We start from the raw sequence: 18,515 nt of genomic DNA, 5'->3' as shown, positions 1-18,515 counted from the left end.
ACGTTTGGCAGCATCTGTGAAGAGAAAACAGTGTTAAGGGTCACAGAACTCAAAATATTCACTGTTTTTCTCCACAGATGCTGTCAGACCTGCTGATTTTTTTCCAGCAATTTCTTTTTTCTACAAATCTTCAGTATCAGGAGCTCTTTGTTTCATTGTAAACAGGGAATTGCATGGGTTCCTTGGTCTAGTGGGTTACTGTAGGACGTATGCGCAAGGCTGTGCGCAGTTGGCTGCCCCATTCTGTGATTTGCTGTGAAAATTGGATAATGCTTCTGTAGTTGGGAAAGCATGTACAAGGCATGATACTTCATGGAATATCATGGAGTTGAACCCCAATATGTGAAGACTTCTTTTGCACCTCAAGCAGAAGGTTTTCTCAAGGTTGTGACCGGAACAGGTCACAATATTCCAGAAGAGGCCTCACAAACGTAGTGTACAACCTTCAATATAACATCCTGGCTCGTATATTCAAAGTTCTGAGCAATGAAGGCAAGTGTGCTAAATGCTTTTGTAACCGCCCTATCTACATGTGACGTAAACGTCAAAGAATTATGTATCTGAACCCCTAGGTCCCTCTGTTCTACAACACTGCACAAGGTCCTATTTTTAATTATATAGGTCCTGCCTTTCTTTGTGTTACCAAAATGCAATACCTCACATTTATGCAAATTAAACTTCATCTGTCACTCTTCAGTCCAGTGGCCCAGTTGATCAAGATCACTTTGTAATCTGAGATAATGTGATGGGAAGTCAGTTAGTCATTCAGTAATTCAGTAAAGGGTGATGCTTAAACCATGTTGCGGTGGTAATTTCTTGAATGAAGGGGGGAAATATGAATTAATAGCACTGGTGTGGAACATGCTTTCTGCACTTTGATCCCACCCAGCAATGCTCCATAAATTATTTTGGATTAAACTTTCATAATTCCTCAATTTTGTTCTTGAAGAGTGCAGGAGGGGCATGCACGAGGCATACCTGAAGATGAGGTATCAACCTAGTGAAGCCACCAACAGGATGACTTGCACACCAAACAGCAAAAGTAGCAAGTGATAGGCAGAGCTAAGCAATCCCACAATCAACATATCAGATCTAAGCTCTGCAGTCCAGCCACATCCAATCGTGAATGGTGGTGGACAGTTAAACAACTCACTGGAGGAGGAGGCCCCACAAATATTGCCATCCTCAATTATGGAAGAGCCCAACACATCAGTGCAAAAGATAAGGCCAAAGCATTCGCAGCAATCTTCAGCCAGAAGTGCCGAGTGGATGATTCATCTCGGCCACCTTCACTGGTCCCCAGCATTACAGATACCAGTCTTCAGCCAATTCAATTCACTTCACGTGATATCAAGAAACGGCTGGAGGCACTAGATACTGCAAAAGCTACCAACCCCCCCTGACAACATTCTGGTAATAGTACTGAAGACTTGTGTTCCAGAACTTGCTGCTCCCTTAGCCAAGCTGTTCCAGTACAGTTACGACACTGGTATCTACCCGACAATGTGGAGAATTGCCCAATTATGTCCTGTACACAAAAAAGCCGGACAAACCCAACCCGGCCAATTACTGCCAAGTCAGTCTCCTCTTGATCATCAGCAAAGTGATGGAATGTGTCATCAACAGTGCTATCAAGCAGCACTTGCTCAGAAATAACCTGCTCAGTGACGCCCAGTTTGGGTTCCGCCACGGTCACTCAGCTCCTTAACTCATTACAGCCTTGGTTCAAACATGGACAAAAGAACTGAATTCCAGAGGTGAGGTGAGAGTGACAGCCCTTGATATCAAAGCTGCATTCGACCAAGCGTGGCATCAAGGAGCCCAAGCAAAACTGGAATCAGTACGTATTGGGGCAAATGCTCCGGTGGTTGGAAACGCATAAGAAGATGCTCGTGGTTGTGGGAGGTCAATCATCTCAGCTCCAGGACATCTCTGTAAGAGTTCCTCAGTGTAGTGTCCTAGGCCCATCTTCAGCTGCCTCATGAATGACCTCCCCTGCATCATAAGGTCAGAAGTGGGGATGTTCGCCGATGATTGCACAATGTTCAACACCATTCTTGACATGTCAGATACTAAAGCAGTCCATGTCCGCTTGCAACAAGATCTGGATAACATCCAGGCTTGGACTGACAAGTGGCAAGTGACATTCGTGCCACACAAATGCTAGGCTATCACCATCTCCAATAAGAGACAATCTAACCACTGTCCCTTGACATTCAATGGTGTTACCATCACTGAATCCCCCACTATCAAAATCCTGGTGTTAACATTGACCAGGAACTGAACTTCAACCCTCTCTTGCAGTCTTTCGAAAAATTCTGGAATTGCCTCTGTAAGGGCATCGTGCACTGCAGCTGGTGCTGGCCAGCCAAATGTAGAGAACATGGAAATAAGAAAGAAGCCGTCAATTGAACTGGTTTTGATAGGTTGGAAGACTAGCTACATTCTGTCCTGATAAGCTGATGGATGAATTTGACGTTCTGTCCAATTTCGATGCAGTACAGATGGAAAGTGTTAGAGAATGGGAGATGCAGTTCGTAGGCAAGTATTGAACATCGTAAACTGCTGCATTTGGCAATAGCATCAATGAAAGACGGTCCTGAACACTTGTGTAGCAAGCGTTTTGTTTAAAATGCCTGTTTCCATTTTGCTTGTACTGCTTTATTGTAAATTATAATAAAATTAAATTTAGTTTTTTTTCTGAGATAACACTGTTTGAAGCTGGATGAACACAGCAGGCCAAGCAGCATCAGAGGAGAAGGAAAGTTGATGTTAATTTTTTTTTCTATTCATTTTGTGGGATGTGGGCATCGCTGGCTGGCCAGCATTTCTTGCCCATCCCTAGTTGCTCTTGAGAAGGTGGTGGTGAGCTGTCTTCTTGAACCACTGCATTCCTCCTGCTGTGGGTTGACCCACAATGCTGTTAGGGAGGGAATTTCAGGATTTTGACCCAGCGACAGTGAAGGAATGGCGATATACTTCCAAGTCAGGATGGTAAGTGACTTGGAGGGGAACTTGGAAATGGTAGTGTTCCCATATATCTGCTGCCCTTATCCTTCTAGATGGAAGTGTTCCGTGGGTTAGGAAGGTGTGGTCTGAGGATCTTTAGTGAATTTCTGCAGTCTATCTTGTCGATAGTACACACTGCTGCCACTAAGTGTCGGTAGTAAAGAGAGTGAATGTTTGTAGATGTAGTGCCAATCAAGCATGCTGCTTTGTCCTGGGTTATGTCAAGCTTCTTAAGTGATGTTGGGGCTGCACTCATCCAGGCAAGTGGGGAGTATTCCATCACACTCTGACTTGTGCCTTGTAGATAGTGGACAGGCTTTGAGCAGTCAGGAGATGAGTGACTCGCTGTGGTATTCCCAGCTTCTGGCCTGCTCTTGTAGCCAGTTTGTTAATATGAAATATTGAGATAGCAAGGTGTAGAGCTAGATGAACACAGCAGGCCAAGCAGCATCAGAGGAGCAGGAAAGCTGACATTTCGGGTCTAGAAATATTGGTTGCACCATCTTTCAAAATTCTACACACTCTGGAGCAGTTCCAACATATTGAAGGGTGGCAAACGTAACTGCACTATTTAAAAAGTAAGGCAGAGAAAAATGCATAGTATCAAAACAAGTTAGCCTAACATTAGTACGAGGTAAAATGCTAGAGTCTATTATAGCATTAATAAGATTGCACACAGCCAGCATGGGTTTATGAAAAGCAAATCATGCTTAACAGATCTACTGAAGTTGTTTCAGCATGTTGCTAATAGATTAGATAAGAGAGAACCAGTGTATCTGGTATATTTGAATTTTTAGTGGGCTTTTGATAAGCTCTTCTGTAAGGTGTTAATGTTAAAAATCAAAACACACGGGATGGGGGTAATATATTAGCATGGATTGATAATTGGTTTACAGACTGGAAATAGGGTAGGAGTAAATGGATCTTTTTCAGAGTAGCAACGTGAATAGTGAACTATTGCAATGTTCAGTGCTTGGTCCCCAGCCACTCACAATGTACATGAATGACCTCGATGAAGGAAGCAAAGGCAGCATTTACAACTCTGCTGATGACACAAAACTGGGCAGGATTGTGAGTTGTGTGGAGAATGGAAGGAGACTTGAAGATGATTTAGACCTGAGTGGGTGAATAAACAAATGTCAAATGCAGTACCACATGGTTAAGCATAAAATTATATACTTTAATATGAAAAACAGAAAGGAAGAGTATTATTTAAGTGGTGATATGTTGAGAATGTGGATGTACAAAGCAATTTGGTGTCCTTGTATGCCCATCAATGAAAATAGACAACAAAGTGTGGAGTTGGATAAATACAGGAGGCCAAGCAGCATCTTAGCAGCATCAGAAGGTTCTAGGCCCGAAATGCCAGCTTTTGTGCTCCTAAGATGCTGCTTGGCCTGCTGTGTTCATCCAACTCCACACATTGTTATCTTGGATTCTCCAGCATCTGCAGTTCCCATTATATCTGAATGAAAATAGACAGTCAGGACTATCCTATAAGGAGAGATTGGTTTGTCTGTGCCTGTATTCACTATACATGGATGAGAAGGGATCAGATTAAAATGTGTAAAATTCTGACAAGTCTGGACAGATAAGATACGGGGAAGATATTCTCCCTCGTTGGGGAGTGTAGAGTCAGGGGTCACACTCTCAGATCATGCGCTAGACCATTCAGAACTAATGAGAAAAATTGTCCTCACTCAAAGCCCAGTGAATCCATGGAATTCTATACTCCTGAAAACTGTGGAAGCCAAGTCACTGAATTTATTCACAAAAGGAATAGTTAAATCTTTGGGATTTAAAGGAATCAGGGCAGAATTAAAGAAAAAAAAGCAGAATTTGTGATTCCATAAATTTTGAATGAAGTGATAATGTGTTTCCTGTCACTGCACACAAAGCAGCCTTGCAACAGCATTGCAAAGTAAGTTATTGGTGGTCTCCAAAGTGTAGCATTGAACTTCTGAATTACATTTTAAGTGAATTTAAGATATGCCATAATCATGTAGTGAGATTAGTGCTTTACCATTACCTACTTTTGTAGTCTAAAGCTCTGAGATGCTAGGGAATGCTGTCCAAGATAGTGATGCAGAGAAGACACCATTGCCCATGTCCTCCAGGGGATGAGAAAATCTTACACATGGCCTTTTGAGGAGGGTTTCATTAATTATCTGTTAAAGTTGGTGAAGGTTATTATGGACAGGCCGAATTTCCAAAGCCACCTGAGGAAGAAGAGGTGTTATGGTGCCTTCTTGACCATTGCAACTTTGTCTCACATGGGTACCAGCAGAATGTCCACTGCTCCAGAAGAAAAATGAGTCGTTTCGCAAGAAGCCACCTTCTTGACCTATACGTAAAAAAGTTCCAATGCCTCAGAGGTAGCATTGGCAAAGTTAACTCCTGCAGCCACACCCTAATAGCCCAGGCACTGACACCTCAGCAAAAATGTTTGGCTTAGAACATGTGGGAGCACATACTCAAAGCGCCTCACTGAGACAACACTCCGGATGGCCAATGAAGAAACACCACAGACCACTGCTTTGGACAACTGTCAAAGACCAGGCACCTGTTGAGCCCCACGGAGTGGACTATGTGTTGTCAGCAATCATGTACTTCATTCAAATACATAGACAGGAACATGAGCATCAGACAAGCATGTGGAAGGCAATGAGCCTCAGAGCTCTGTAGCTGCAGGAACTATGATATGAGAAACTATCTGCCTCAAGCATACAATCGTCTAGCTGCCTCCATGAATGGATTGGTGGCTGCTATGCACATTTGCTTCCTGAGCCCTCAGGATACACGCTAGATACAAGCACACATCTGTACTTTATTGCCATAGCAATTGATCCTTACGGCTGAAGGCAAGGGAACAAAGGCAAAGGAGACCTGGCATGTTCTCCAGGTACCCTTTCCTCATGAGTAGACAGAGTGGTGCCAGGAGCCTCCCAGCCAGAATAGGCCCCTCAGAAGTCTCTTCTCAGGACAACCCAGAGATGGTCAGCCCCTCTACCTCTACCCGACCTGTGTTTGTTGAACCTTGGAAGTTCAATATGAGAACAACTCCCTTGCCCTGATACATAGGCCCTCAGTATTTCTGAGCTGTCCAGACACAATTGCCTCCGGGTCATAACTTTATTGTTTGTTTCACAAAACAGTGGTCTAAGCCCAGTTTAAGTGGAACACTCTCAGTTGTGGCTGCAGCTAAAAATATCTATTCTTCTGATTTTACTATGCCCTGTTGTTACCACATTCCTTTTCTCTCCCAAGAATTGAATGGATTCCGGCACTGTAATGCTGTGATTGCTTTACACATCCACGTTGTAGTCCTTGTATCCATCCACAGAGGAAACAATTACCTCATACCTACTAATCAGAGTCAAGGAATATATTTCTTTCACAACCAGACCTGGTTTCTCATGATTGTGTGATTCTCAATCACATCATGCTGTCCCTCACCACTGACTAAACAATTTTAGCAATTTGTAAGGATCTGATGGACATGGACTGTGATGTGATTTTCAGCTGATTGGAAGTTCATCAGGGTCTTGCTTGATGTTGGTAGTATCATGCTGTCTTTTACCAATAGACTCCATCTATATTCAATCTAAGGGTCATGTGGGAAAGTGAGTGGGGGGCTAATCCTCATTCCGGTTCAGGGGCAAGGTGGATTCAGGTGTTCTGTCTGCCAGGGGATCCGAGTACAGTCAGTGTTGTGCACTGTCCAGGGGCTTGACCATGATCAGCATGCTTGGGACACATGGTCAAGGAATCTGACCCAGTATAGTCCAGGGAGAGGGTAATGGTCAGTTCTGTAAGACCAGCACAAACACTCAGGAGAATTAAGTGCTATCATGTGGACAGCCGCAAACAGAGCAGTCAGGCATGTCTAGGGGCTTCTTGATGAAATCAGATGTCTAGGGTGAATACAGTTTTGGGTGTCCATCTGTCAATATGGCATGAATATTATTTGGCACTTTTTAATCCAAGCCTGGATATTATCCAGGTCTTGTGTGTTTAAAGCTGGGCTGCTTCATTATCTCAGGAGTAATGAATGGTGCTGACCATTGTGCAGTCATCACCGAATATCCCCATAAACCTATGATGGAGGGAAGGTCCAGCTAATGAAGCCACTGTAGATAGTTGGGCCTAGTTTTGTTGCTGTCACATAGAACTTAATAGAACCTTAATGAGACTGCACCAGGATTATTGTATATGGATTTTATCCCATTAAATAACGAAGTAAAAGTAAAGTAAAATACTATGGAAGCCGGAGATCTGCAAAAAAAACCCAGAAACTGCTGAAAAAAACCAAACAAATAAAGTAGCATCTGTGGAGAGAGAGAAAGAGCTAATGTTTTGAGTCCAGTATGACTTCTTTAGCACTGGAAGGATATGCTTGTCATAGGGGAAGCCCAAAAAAGGTCCATTAGACTGATCCTAAGATAAAGTGATTGTATTTTGAGGAGATTGGGCCTGAATATTAAGAATTTAGAAGATTGAGAGGTGACCTTATTAAAAGATACAAAATTCTCTCTGGGCTTGACAGGGTAGATGCTGGAATAATGTTTTCCCTGCCTGGAGTGTCTTGGACTAGGAGATCAGTTTCAGTGAAAGAGGTAGGTAATTTAGGACAGGATGAAAAATTCTTCACTAAGAAGTTTGCAAATCTTTTGACATTCTCTACCCAGAAGGATTATGGAGGTTCAACCATTGAATATATTCAAAACAGACATCAAGAAATTTCTAGACAGTAAAAATATTGTGATATGGGGAAAATGGCAATTTAGAAGATCAGTCGTGATTGTGTCAAATTGAAGAACATACTGAAAAGGCTGAAGGCCTACTCCTGCTTTAATTTTATGTCAGAGAATCATACAACACGCAGACAGGCCTTTCGGTCCAACTCATCCATGCTGATCACGTTTCCTAAACCGAACTAGTCCCATTTGCCTGTCTTTGGTGCATAATTTCACTAAACCTTGTCTATCCATGTACCTGTCCAAATGTCTTTTAAATGTTATAACTGTATCTGCCGCTACTATTTTCTCTAGCAGTTTGTTCCACCGTCTATGTGAAAAAATTGTCCCTCATTTAAATATTTCCCATCTCACCTTAAACCTATGCCATCTAGTTTTGTACTCCCATACTCTAGGGAAAAATCTTTGGCTATTCACCTTATCTATGCCCTTGATTATTTTATAAACTTCTTTCAGTTAACTCCTCAGCCTCCTATGCTTCAAGAAAAAAAATCCCAGCCTCTCCTTATAACTCAAACCCTCTAGTTGTGGAAATATCCACCTAAATCGTTTTTGCATCCTTTCCAGTTTAATAACATTCTCCAATAGCAGGGCAACCAGAATTATATGCAGTACTCCAAAAATGGCCTTACCAATGTCTTGTACAGCTGTGACATGACGTCCCAACTCTTGTACTCAATGTTTTGACAATGAAGGCAAGCATGCCATATGACTTCTTCCATCTGCCTGTGATGCCACTTTCAAGGAACTATGCATCTGCACCCCTCAGTCTCTCTGTTTGACAACTTTTCCCAGGCAAAACCATTAACTGTGTTAGTCATGCCCTGGTTTGTCTTATCAAAATCCATCACCTTGCATTTATCTGAAATAAATTCCAACTGCCATGCGTTGGCTCACTGGTTCAGTTGATCAAGATCCCATTGTACTCTTAGATAATCTTCTTCACTGTTCACTATACTATCGATTTTGGTGTCATCTGCAAACTTGCCTCCTCTATTCTCATCTAAATTGTTTGTTTAAATGAAGAACAATAGTGGACGCATCGCTGATCCTTGCAGCAGACTGGTGGTCATAGGCCTCCACCTGAACAACCCTCTACCACCATCGTTTGCCTCCTATCATGAAGAAAATTTTGTATCCAATTGATAATGCACTCTAACTATCATTATCTACAATGCCACTATGATGCCTCCATTTTTGAAAAGCATTGCTGTTAGGAGAGCATATAAACATTATTTCCACTTCATTATGCTTTTTTTTTGTCAGGAGCTTCAATTGATACAAAATTGCTGAAGAAGATAGAAGATGCTTCACTAGGCTGTGGAATTTCAAGCCATTGACTTGAAACTCAACACTCAATCAAAAACTTAAAATTCCACCCTCAGCCAAAGGCTTGAACAGATTCTCTACGTTGATACCTTATTGCAGTAATGAAGTAATGTTGTGTCATAGGTATCAACTTTCTAATGAGGTTCTATGAACTGAGTCCTTTCAGTAAGCGTGAAGAATCCATTGATAACGTATAAGAAAGAGCTGGTAGGTTTTTTTTCGGTTGTACTAGATCACGGAAACAGATTATGGCAATTTGTTTAATTACTGTTTGTGGACTTGGGATACAATTTAGCATGTGTGACAAAACTGTTATTTTATACTTTAAGGAAGATTTGTCCTATGCTTTCAGGCTCTTTTTTGTGAAAATAAGCAATTTGTGCATTTATTCAATATCAAATATATTGAGTTAATTTATTTTAAAGTTAGTAAGTAAACTTAGCTAAACTCAGCAAAGGCTGTTTGGCTGAAAATTGACATTCGAATACAACGCGTTTTATTTATCTGTATGTTCATCTTCCATTAAGTAAGATTTGTTTAGTGTTTATATAACCAATTTATCAATGTGCGCAAATGTACAATACGTAAATGAAGCCATCTGAAGTTGCTACATCAAAGGGCTCAGGTGAATAAGGGAGAATGCTCTTCCTGAACTTTGTGTTCTGTATGACATGATAGAACATAAGCTTTGGTAAATTGTTTGCAAAGATATGTAAAACTGTTTGAAATTCAGAAGTTTCTTTGAAAGGTTAAGGTAAAATATTCAAGACATAATGTAAACTTTTGAGGAAAACTGATATCTTGTATTCAAACCTGTGTTTTCTTATTTGTATTTTATTCACTTAATTTACACATAAATCAAACACCTCTGAAAGCTAAAAGGAGTCACTGAATTGACTTAATATTTGTGAATGATTTGGATATTACAGGTCAACTAGATAAAGCTGCTGAACATTATGAGATATTCCATCAACTTACAGTGGGAAAGACATGGTGTGATGAAAATGGTTGCTGCCACTTCGCACAGGCCTGTGCAAACCTCTGGAGGATTTACACATTGCTAGCAGATGAACAACTTGAAAGTGAACAATATAAAGAGGCAAACAAAAGTCTGAGAAAAGCTTACGATATAGCAAAAGAAGGTGGGTGCAAATAAGATTCTCAGTTCAGTCTTTTTTGTTCTGCCGTTCTTGGAATAAAATGAAATTTAACCCAGCATAAGACAGGTTTTAATGATGAATGGAAATAATTTTATATCTATATATATAATGCAAGATACTGAAACAGCTGCAGTATTTTGAATGTTACTATTTCATTCTTGCAAGTATTACAACAGTGAGGAGAGATGGACTGTTTCCTTTCCAGGTACCACTCTTCTACTGTCCACAACAAATTTTGCATTTAAAAGAGAGGTGATATTCCCAACTATATAGTAGACTGTGTATAGCTCAGAATCAGAAACAAATCTGTCACGTTCCTTAACTTAACAGATTCAATTTAGATTATTGTAAAAATACCTTGCAGAAGCGAACATTATTTAATATTTTAAAAATGTGTGAATACACACTCTTCCAACTCTGGGGTAAAATAATGCTGCAAAGTTTTAACTTAGAAGTACTTTAGCCTAGTAAAAGTTACTTACTGGAAAAAAGACTTGTTTGTCCATCTACTGATCTGCAGTCAAATTTATTTTCCACGCAAGTTATTGGCATTGAGGTTTCTTCCTGGATCAGCCAGGGTTAGTTCAATTCTCTTTTTTGGAGACAAAGGTACACAGTGGTGTTTGGAATTCTTATATGTCCTGGTCATTAATTAATTAATCTTAATTAATATTTTCGATAACACATCTGCATGACATTACCCTGAGTGAATTTTGTCAAGTTTTAAGTTTTCCATGTAATTTTTTTTTCTAAAGCAATGAAAATGATTTTATTGACATTCAAAGCTTAAAGACATTAAAGTAAAGTTGGCATGTTATTTGGAAACTATTTGGCCTCCTGTGGCATTAGATGACAGGCAGGCGGGGCATATGATATGCCCTTTAACTGTGCTTGACATAGACACTAGGATGTTTGTACTTAAAAATCACTGACACGATCCCTGCTTTAGGTCAGAAAGACTGCAAACGTCTTATCAAAACGTAAGGTGCCATTTCTCGAATATTTCACCTGTGTAGAATTGTGTCTCGCCACATGCAGATCTGTCTTCTGTACTGCCCCGTAAATATTGATTGGTTGACCCTCCTAACTGGTGGCTGAGAGTGTGAAGCAAAGTGATGGTGCTGTGTCTTTATCATCACTGTGTTCTTGTTGCTACTGTATTGCCTGGGGGATCAGGCAGCATTTCTTGGGTATCTGAAAGGAGAAAGGCACAAGATTTCCTTATAGTGTAGGGAGACGGAGAAAGGTAGAGGTGCATGCTTACACCAAAGCCTCTTTGTAAATCATAACAATATGGGATAGCAGGGAAGTGGAATGTAAAAAGTAGCATTAAAATATGAGGATACCATTATCTTCGATAGTTTGAGCAGCTAAACTGACAATGGTCTTGCCAATAGGCATCAGACTAATGGCCAATATTCTTCCATTGGCGTAGATATGTCACATGGTCTGTCCATGTCAGTCAGTGTAGTACTTGTAACAAAGTCAGCCAGGTGGACCATCATTTAACTGGTCCAATCAGGGACCCCTGGCTAAAATTGTGATCAGAGATAATGGGAACTGCAGATGCTGGAGAATCCAAGATAACAAAGTGTGAAGCTGGATGAACACAGCAGGCCAAGCAGCATCTCAGGAGCACAAAAGCTGATGTTTCGGGCCTAGACACTTCAGCAGAGGGTCTAGGCCCAAAACGTCAGCTTTTGTGCTCCTGAGATGCTGCTTGGCCTGCTGTGTTCATCCAGCTTCACACTTTGTTATCAGGGATCCCTGGCTGACAGGTAATAACAGGAGTGTCATACACCCTGTTCCCTCTGAGAGCTAGTTGTGAAGGAGCTGGAGCAGTGTCTAGGACTGTCCACATGTAAATTAAGGTTGACTTGGTGATAGGATATCAGTCTCTGTGGAGTTATTTTACTGTGAAGAAGTTGCCACTTAGGTCGCTTTTTAAATCTTTCCCCTTTTGCTGAGAGATGGGTTGGTAAATGGGATTAATGATGTAATCATACAAAAGTGCCTACGAGCTGAAGCCCAACTGGGCTTCAAACAGGCGCTACAACTATCTTTATCATTGGAAAATGCAGCAGGGGAAGTTTTTGAGTTGCCGGGTATTCTGAAGGAAGTTAACACACTTGCTACTCCAACTGAGCTTATAAACACCACTTGACAGAAGGCAATTGCATAGTCTCACTCAGGTCATAACCTGAACAGAGGGACTTTAGGTCAGCCCACAGCAAAATCCCAAAACAAAGTCAGTTCTCGGCAAATGGTTAAAATTTTCTCCAGGATCCGGGCTGGCAAGCCGTTGTAGTTGTTGCTCATATGTGGATTTGAGCCATCAAAAGAGTCTCACTGGATCTAAATTGAGGAAGTGAACTCATAGGCCAGTATCCAGGCGAGTGCACACACTGCAAAGTCCACCTACACCTGGTTTGGAACAGTTAACTTGCTCAGCAACATCCAAATCAGAACCAGTCAAAATAAATGTCTGGTTAACTGATCACCCAGTTCTAATGGAGCCAGATACCAGCGCAGCCATTTCAGTGATCACAGAACCACTCTTTAACAAAATTCATTCTGGACTCCAGCCATGAAGTTTGCATAAGACTTCAGCTAGACTGAGAACATATACCTGACATTTTGGGCCTAGACCCTTCTTCAGAAAACATCAGTCTTCCTGCTCCTCTGATGCTGCTTGGCCTGCTGTGTTCATCCAGCTCTATACCTTGTTATCTCAGATTCTCCAGCATCTGCAGTTCCTACTATCTCTGAATCATCAAACCAGTCCTGTTTGAAGAATGGCTGCACCAGTCTACGAATTGTGAAGCTCGACAAGCTGGTTTGCCTTTGTGGGAATTTCTAATAAGTAGTAAACTGTTTTTTGCAGCTGGATAAATACCTAATCCCACGTCAAGTGTATAGGGTGGGTTGTCCTTCATTAAGTTAGACATGAGCTATGCTACAATTTATATAAGACTGCCGTTTGGCGTATTGCCAGCCTATGTGATTTTTCAGTGGACAATGAAGAATATGTTATACGGTCTACTCCATAAGACAAGAAGACATGGGAGCAGAAATTAGGCCATTCAGCCCACCGCGTCTGCTCCGTCATTCAATCATTGATGATAAGTTCCTCAACCCCGTTCTCCCGCTTTCTTCCCCTTTCCCTTGACCCCCTTGATAATCAAGAACCGGTCTATCTCAGCCTTAAATGTACTCAATGACCTGGCCTCCACAGCCTTCTATGACAGTGAATTCCATAGATTCACCACTCTCTGGCTGAAGTAGTTTCTTCTCATCTCTGTTCTAAAAGGTTTTCCCTTTACCTTTTAAGTCTGTGCCCTCGGGTCCTAGACTCTCCTACCAATAGAAGCATCATCCCAACATCCACTTTGTCCAGAGATAGTGGGAACTGCCGTTGCTGGAGAATCTGAGATAACACGGTGTGAAGCTGAATGAATGCAGCGGGCCAAGCAGCATCAGAGGAGCAGGAAAGCTTGACGTTTCGGATCAGGACCCTTCTTCAGAAATGGGGGAGGGGAAGTGATTCTGAAATAAATAGGGAGACGGGGAGGCAGATAGAAGATGGATAAAGGAGAAGATAGGGTAAGAGGAGACAGACAGGTCAAAAAGGCGGGGTTAGAGCCAGTGAAGGTGCATGGAGTTGGGGGGAGGATAGGTCAGTCCAGGGAGGATAGGTCAGTCCAGGGAGGATGGACAGGTCAGGGGGGGCGGGATGAGGTTAGTGGGTAGGGGATGAGGGTGGGGCTTGAGGTGGGAGGAATGGTTAGGGAGGCGGGGACAAGCTGGGCTGGTTTTGGCATGTGGTCGAGGGAGGGGAGATTTTGAAGCTTGTGAAATCCACATTGGTACCCTTGGGCTGCAAAGTTCCCAAGCAAAAATTGAGATGCTGTTCCTGCATCTTTCGGGTGGCATCATTGTGGCAATGCAGGAGGCCCAGGAAGGACATCTCGTCCGAGGAGTCAGGGGGTGGAATTGAAATGGTTCGCGACTGGGAAGTATAGTTGTTTGCTGTGAACAGAGCATAGATGTTCCGCAAAGTGGTCCCCGAGCCTCTGTTTGGTTTCCCTGATGTAGAGGAGACCACAATGGGAACAGCGGATACTGTATATAACATTAACAGATGTGCAGGTGAACGGACGTAGGTAGGGAGTTCCTGGACCAAGGGGGAGAAAATGGAATCCAGATAAGTGGAGATGAGTTCGGTGGGGCAGGAGCGGGCGGAGACAATGGGCCGACCGGGGCAGTCAAGTTTGTGGATTTTGGGAAGGAGATAGAAGTGGGCGGTGCAGGGTTGGGGAACAATGAGGTTAGAGGCTGTGGGTGGGAGGTCAACTCTGGCCTCTAACCTCATCGTTCCCCAACCCCGCACCGCCCACTTCTATCTCCTTCCCAAAATCCACAAACCTGATTGCCCTGGTCGACCCATTGTCTCCGCCTGCTCCTGCCCCACCGAACTCATTTCCACCTATCTGGATTCTATTCTCTCCCCCTTGGTCCAGGAACTCCCTACCTATGTCCGTGACACCACCCATGCTCTCCACCTCCTCCAGAACTTCCAATTCCCCGGTCCCCAACACCTCATTTTCACTTTGGACCTCCAGTCCCCATGCACCTGCATTCCCCATGCCGATGGCCTAAAAGGTCTCCCCTTCTTCCTGTCCCGCAGACCCGACCAGTCCCCCTTCACTGACACCCTCATCCGCTTATCCGAACTCGCCCTCACCCTCAACAACTTCTACTTTAACTCCTCCCACTTCCCACAGACAAAGGGGGTGGCCATGGGAACCCACACGGGCCCAAGATATGCCTGCCTCTTTGTAGGGTATGTGGGCAATCCCACTTCCAAAGCTACGCTGGCCCTATCCCCCATCTCTTCCTCCATTACATTGATGACTGTTTCGGTGCCGCCTCGTGTTCCCACAAGGAACTCGAACAGTTCATCCACTTCACTAACACCTTCCTCCCCAACCTTATGTTTACCTGGACCATCTCTGACACCTCTCTCTCCTTCCTGGACCTCTCTCCATCTCCAGCATCCACCTGGAAACCGACATCCATTTTAAACCTTCTGACTCCCACAGCAACCTGGAATATTCCTCCTCTCACCCACCTTCCTGTAAAAATGCCATCCCCTATTCCTAATTCCTTCGCCTCCGCAGCATCTGCTCCCGAGATGAGGCATTCCACTCCCGAACATCCCAGATGTCCTCTTTTTTCAAAAACCGCAACTTCCCCTCCACAGTGATCAAAAATGCCCTTGACCGTGTCTCCTGCATTTTCCACAACTTATCCCTCACACCCCCATTCGCAATAATAACCAAAACAGAATTCCCCTTGTCCTTACGTACCACCTGACCAACCTCCAAATCCAATGCATTATCCTCCGACATTTCCGCCATCTGCAATCTGACCCTACCACCAAAGACAGTTTTCCCACCACACCCTTATATGCTTTTCCAGAGGGACCACTCTCTCCGTGACTCCCTTGTCCGCTCCACACTCCCCTCCAGCCCCACCACCCCCGGCACTTTTCCCTGCAACCGAAGCAAGTTCTACACCAGCCCCTATACCTCCCCCCTCACCCCGAACCCAGGCCCGAGGAGGACTTTTCACATCTAACGGATGTTCAACTGCACATCTGTCAATGTTATATACTGTATCCGCTGTTCCCGTTGTGGCCTCCTCTACATCAGGGAAACCAAACAGAAACTTGGGGACCGCTTTGCGGATCACCTATGCTCTGTTCGCAACAAACAACTACACTTCCTAGTCGCCAACCATTTCAATTCCGCCCCCACTCCTCGGATGACATGTCCACCCTGGGCCTCCTGCGTTGTCACAATGATGCCACCCAAAAGCTGCAGGAACACCATCTCATATTTCGCTTGGGAACTCTGCAGCCAAGGGTATCAATGTGGATTTCACAAGCTTCAAAATCTCCCCTCCCTCGACCACATGCCAAAACCAGCCCAGTTAATCCCCGCCTCCCTAACCATTCCTCCCACCTCAAGCCCCACTTCCATCCCCTACCCACTAACCTTATCCCACCCCCCCGACCTGTCCATCCTCCCTGGACTGACCTATCCCCCCCCCAACACCCCAACTACATTCTCCTTCACCTTCTCTAACCCGCCTCTTTGACCTGTCTGTCTCCTGTCACCCTATCTTCTCCTTTATCCATCTTCTATCTGCCTCTCCCGTCTCCCTATTTATTTCAGAATCCCCTTCCCCTCCCCCATTTCTCAAGAAGGGTCCTGACCCGAAATGTCAAGCTTTCCTGCTCCTCTGATACTGCTTGACCTGCTGCGTTCATCTAGCTTCACACCATGTTATCCACTTAGGCCAGGCCATTCAGTGTTCTGAATGTTTCAATTAGATCCCCCCTCATTCATCTAAAACTCCAATAAGCATAGTCCCAGTGTCCTCAAACGTTCCTTGTATGTCAAGCTTACCATTCCTGGGACCATTTTCGTGAGCCTTCTCTGAACCCACACCAGGGCCAGTACATCCTTCCTGCGATATGGGGCCCAAAACTGCATGCAATACTCCAAATGTGGCCTGACCACAGCCTTATAAAGCCTCAGTAGCACATCCCTGCTTTTATATTCAAGTCCTCTTAAAATAAATGCTAACATTACATTTGCCTTGCTGACTACTGACTCAACCTGCAAGTTTACTTTGAGAGAATCCTGGACTAGAACTCCCAAGTTTCTTTGCAGTTCAGATTTCTGGATTTTCTCCCCATTTAGAAAATAGTCCATGCTTTTATTCTTCTTGCCAAAGTGCATAACCTCACACTTTCCCATGCTTATCCATCTGCCACTTCTTTGCCCACTCTTCTAACCTGTTCAAGTCCTTCAGCAGCCTCGCCACCTCCTCACAAGTCCGTCCACCTATCTTTGTATCGCCTGCAAACTTAGCCAGAATGCCCACAGTTCCTTCATCTAGATCATTAACGTACAAAGTGAAAAGTTGTAGTCCCAGCACTGACCCTTACAGAACTCCACTTGTTACCGGCTGCTATCCTGAGAAAGACCCCTTTATCCCTACACTCTGCTTTCTGCCAGACAGCCAATCTTCTATCCATGCTAGCACCTTGCGTCTCACACCTTGGGCCCTTATCTTACTCAGCAGCGTCCTGTGTGGCACCTTATCAAAGGGCTTCTTGAAGTCCACGTAGATAACATCCATTGGATCAGCCTTGGTCTACCCTGCTCCTTACTTCCTCAAAGAATTCTAGCAGATTTGTCAGGCTTGACTCTCCTTAATGATAATCGGCCTGTAATTTTCCGTCTTTTGCCTTACTCCCTTTTCAAACAGGGGTGTCGTGTTAGCCATTTTCCAGTCCTCTGGGACCCTCCCTGACTCCAGTGATTCTGGAAAGATCACCACTAACGCTTCCCCTACCTCTTCAGCTGTCTTTAGAACTCTTGGGTGTAGACCATCTGGTCCAGGTAATTTGCCCACACTCAGCTCTGCCCCCTGATTCTCTTGAATTTTTGGGATATTACTGGTGTCTTCCACTGTAAAGACTGACGCAAAATAATTATTCAGTTCCTCAGCCATTTCCTTTTTCCCTACTACCATCCCACCGCCATCATTTTCCAGTGGTCCAATGTCTACTTTTGCCTCTCTTTTGACCTTTATGTACCTAAAGAAACTCTTACAGTCTTCATTTATATTACTGGCTAGCTTACCCTCTAATTTTCTCCCTCCTTATTTCTTTTCTTTGTTGCCCTCTGTTGGTCTTTGTAAGCTTTCCAGTCCTCTGGTTTCCCAATGTCCTTTGCATCATCATATGTTTTCTCTTTTGCATTTATGCTATCCCTGACTTCCTTGGTCAACTATGGTTGCCTCATCCTCCCAGTACCATGCTTCTTTTTCCTAGGGATGAATTTTAGCTGCGTTTCCTGAATTACTCCCAGAAACTCCTGCCATTGCTGTTCCAGTCTCTCCTGCTTGGCTCCTCTTCCAGTCAATTCTGCCCAGCCCCTCCCTGATACCTCTGTAGTCACCTTTATTCAGCTGTAATACCATTACCTCTGATTCTATCTTCTCCCTCTCAAATTGCAGAGTAAATTCTATCATCTTATGATCACTGCCTCCTAAAGGTTCCTTTACCTTAAGCTCCCTTATCAAGTCTGCCTCATTGCACAACACCAAATCCAGTATTGCCTGTTCCCTTCTGGGTTCCAACATGAGCTGCTCCAAAAAGTCATCTTGTAGACATTCCACAAAC

The 18,515-nt window shown here is 43.6% G+C and overlaps 1 protein-coding gene across 1 annotated transcript in view; it reads left to right on the top strand.

The window, feature by feature from the left end:
• ttc29 (tetratricopeptide repeat domain 29) overlaps positions 1-18,515 on the top strand; it is a 482,465-nt gene that overhangs the window by 161,170 nt on the left and 302,780 nt on the right. The window contains exon 6 of the mRNA XM_048537485.2: positions 10,025-10,237. Coding sequence (XP_048393442.1) covers positions 10,025-10,237 — 213 coding nt within the window. The remainder of the gene's footprint in view (positions 1-10,024; positions 10,238-18,515) is intronic.

The sequence above is a fragment of the Stegostoma tigrinum genome, chromosome 1, assembly GCF_030684315.1.
Source record: "Stegostoma tigrinum isolate sSteTig4 chromosome 1, sSteTig4.hap1, whole genome shotgun sequence".
In the NCBI taxonomy this organism is placed as follows: Eukaryota; Metazoa; Chordata; class Chondrichthyes; order Orectolobiformes; family Stegostomatidae; genus Stegostoma; species Stegostoma tigrinum.
The sequence above is the reverse complement of the archived record's forward strand: the minus strand, read 5'-3'. Positions and strand labels throughout refer to the sequence as shown.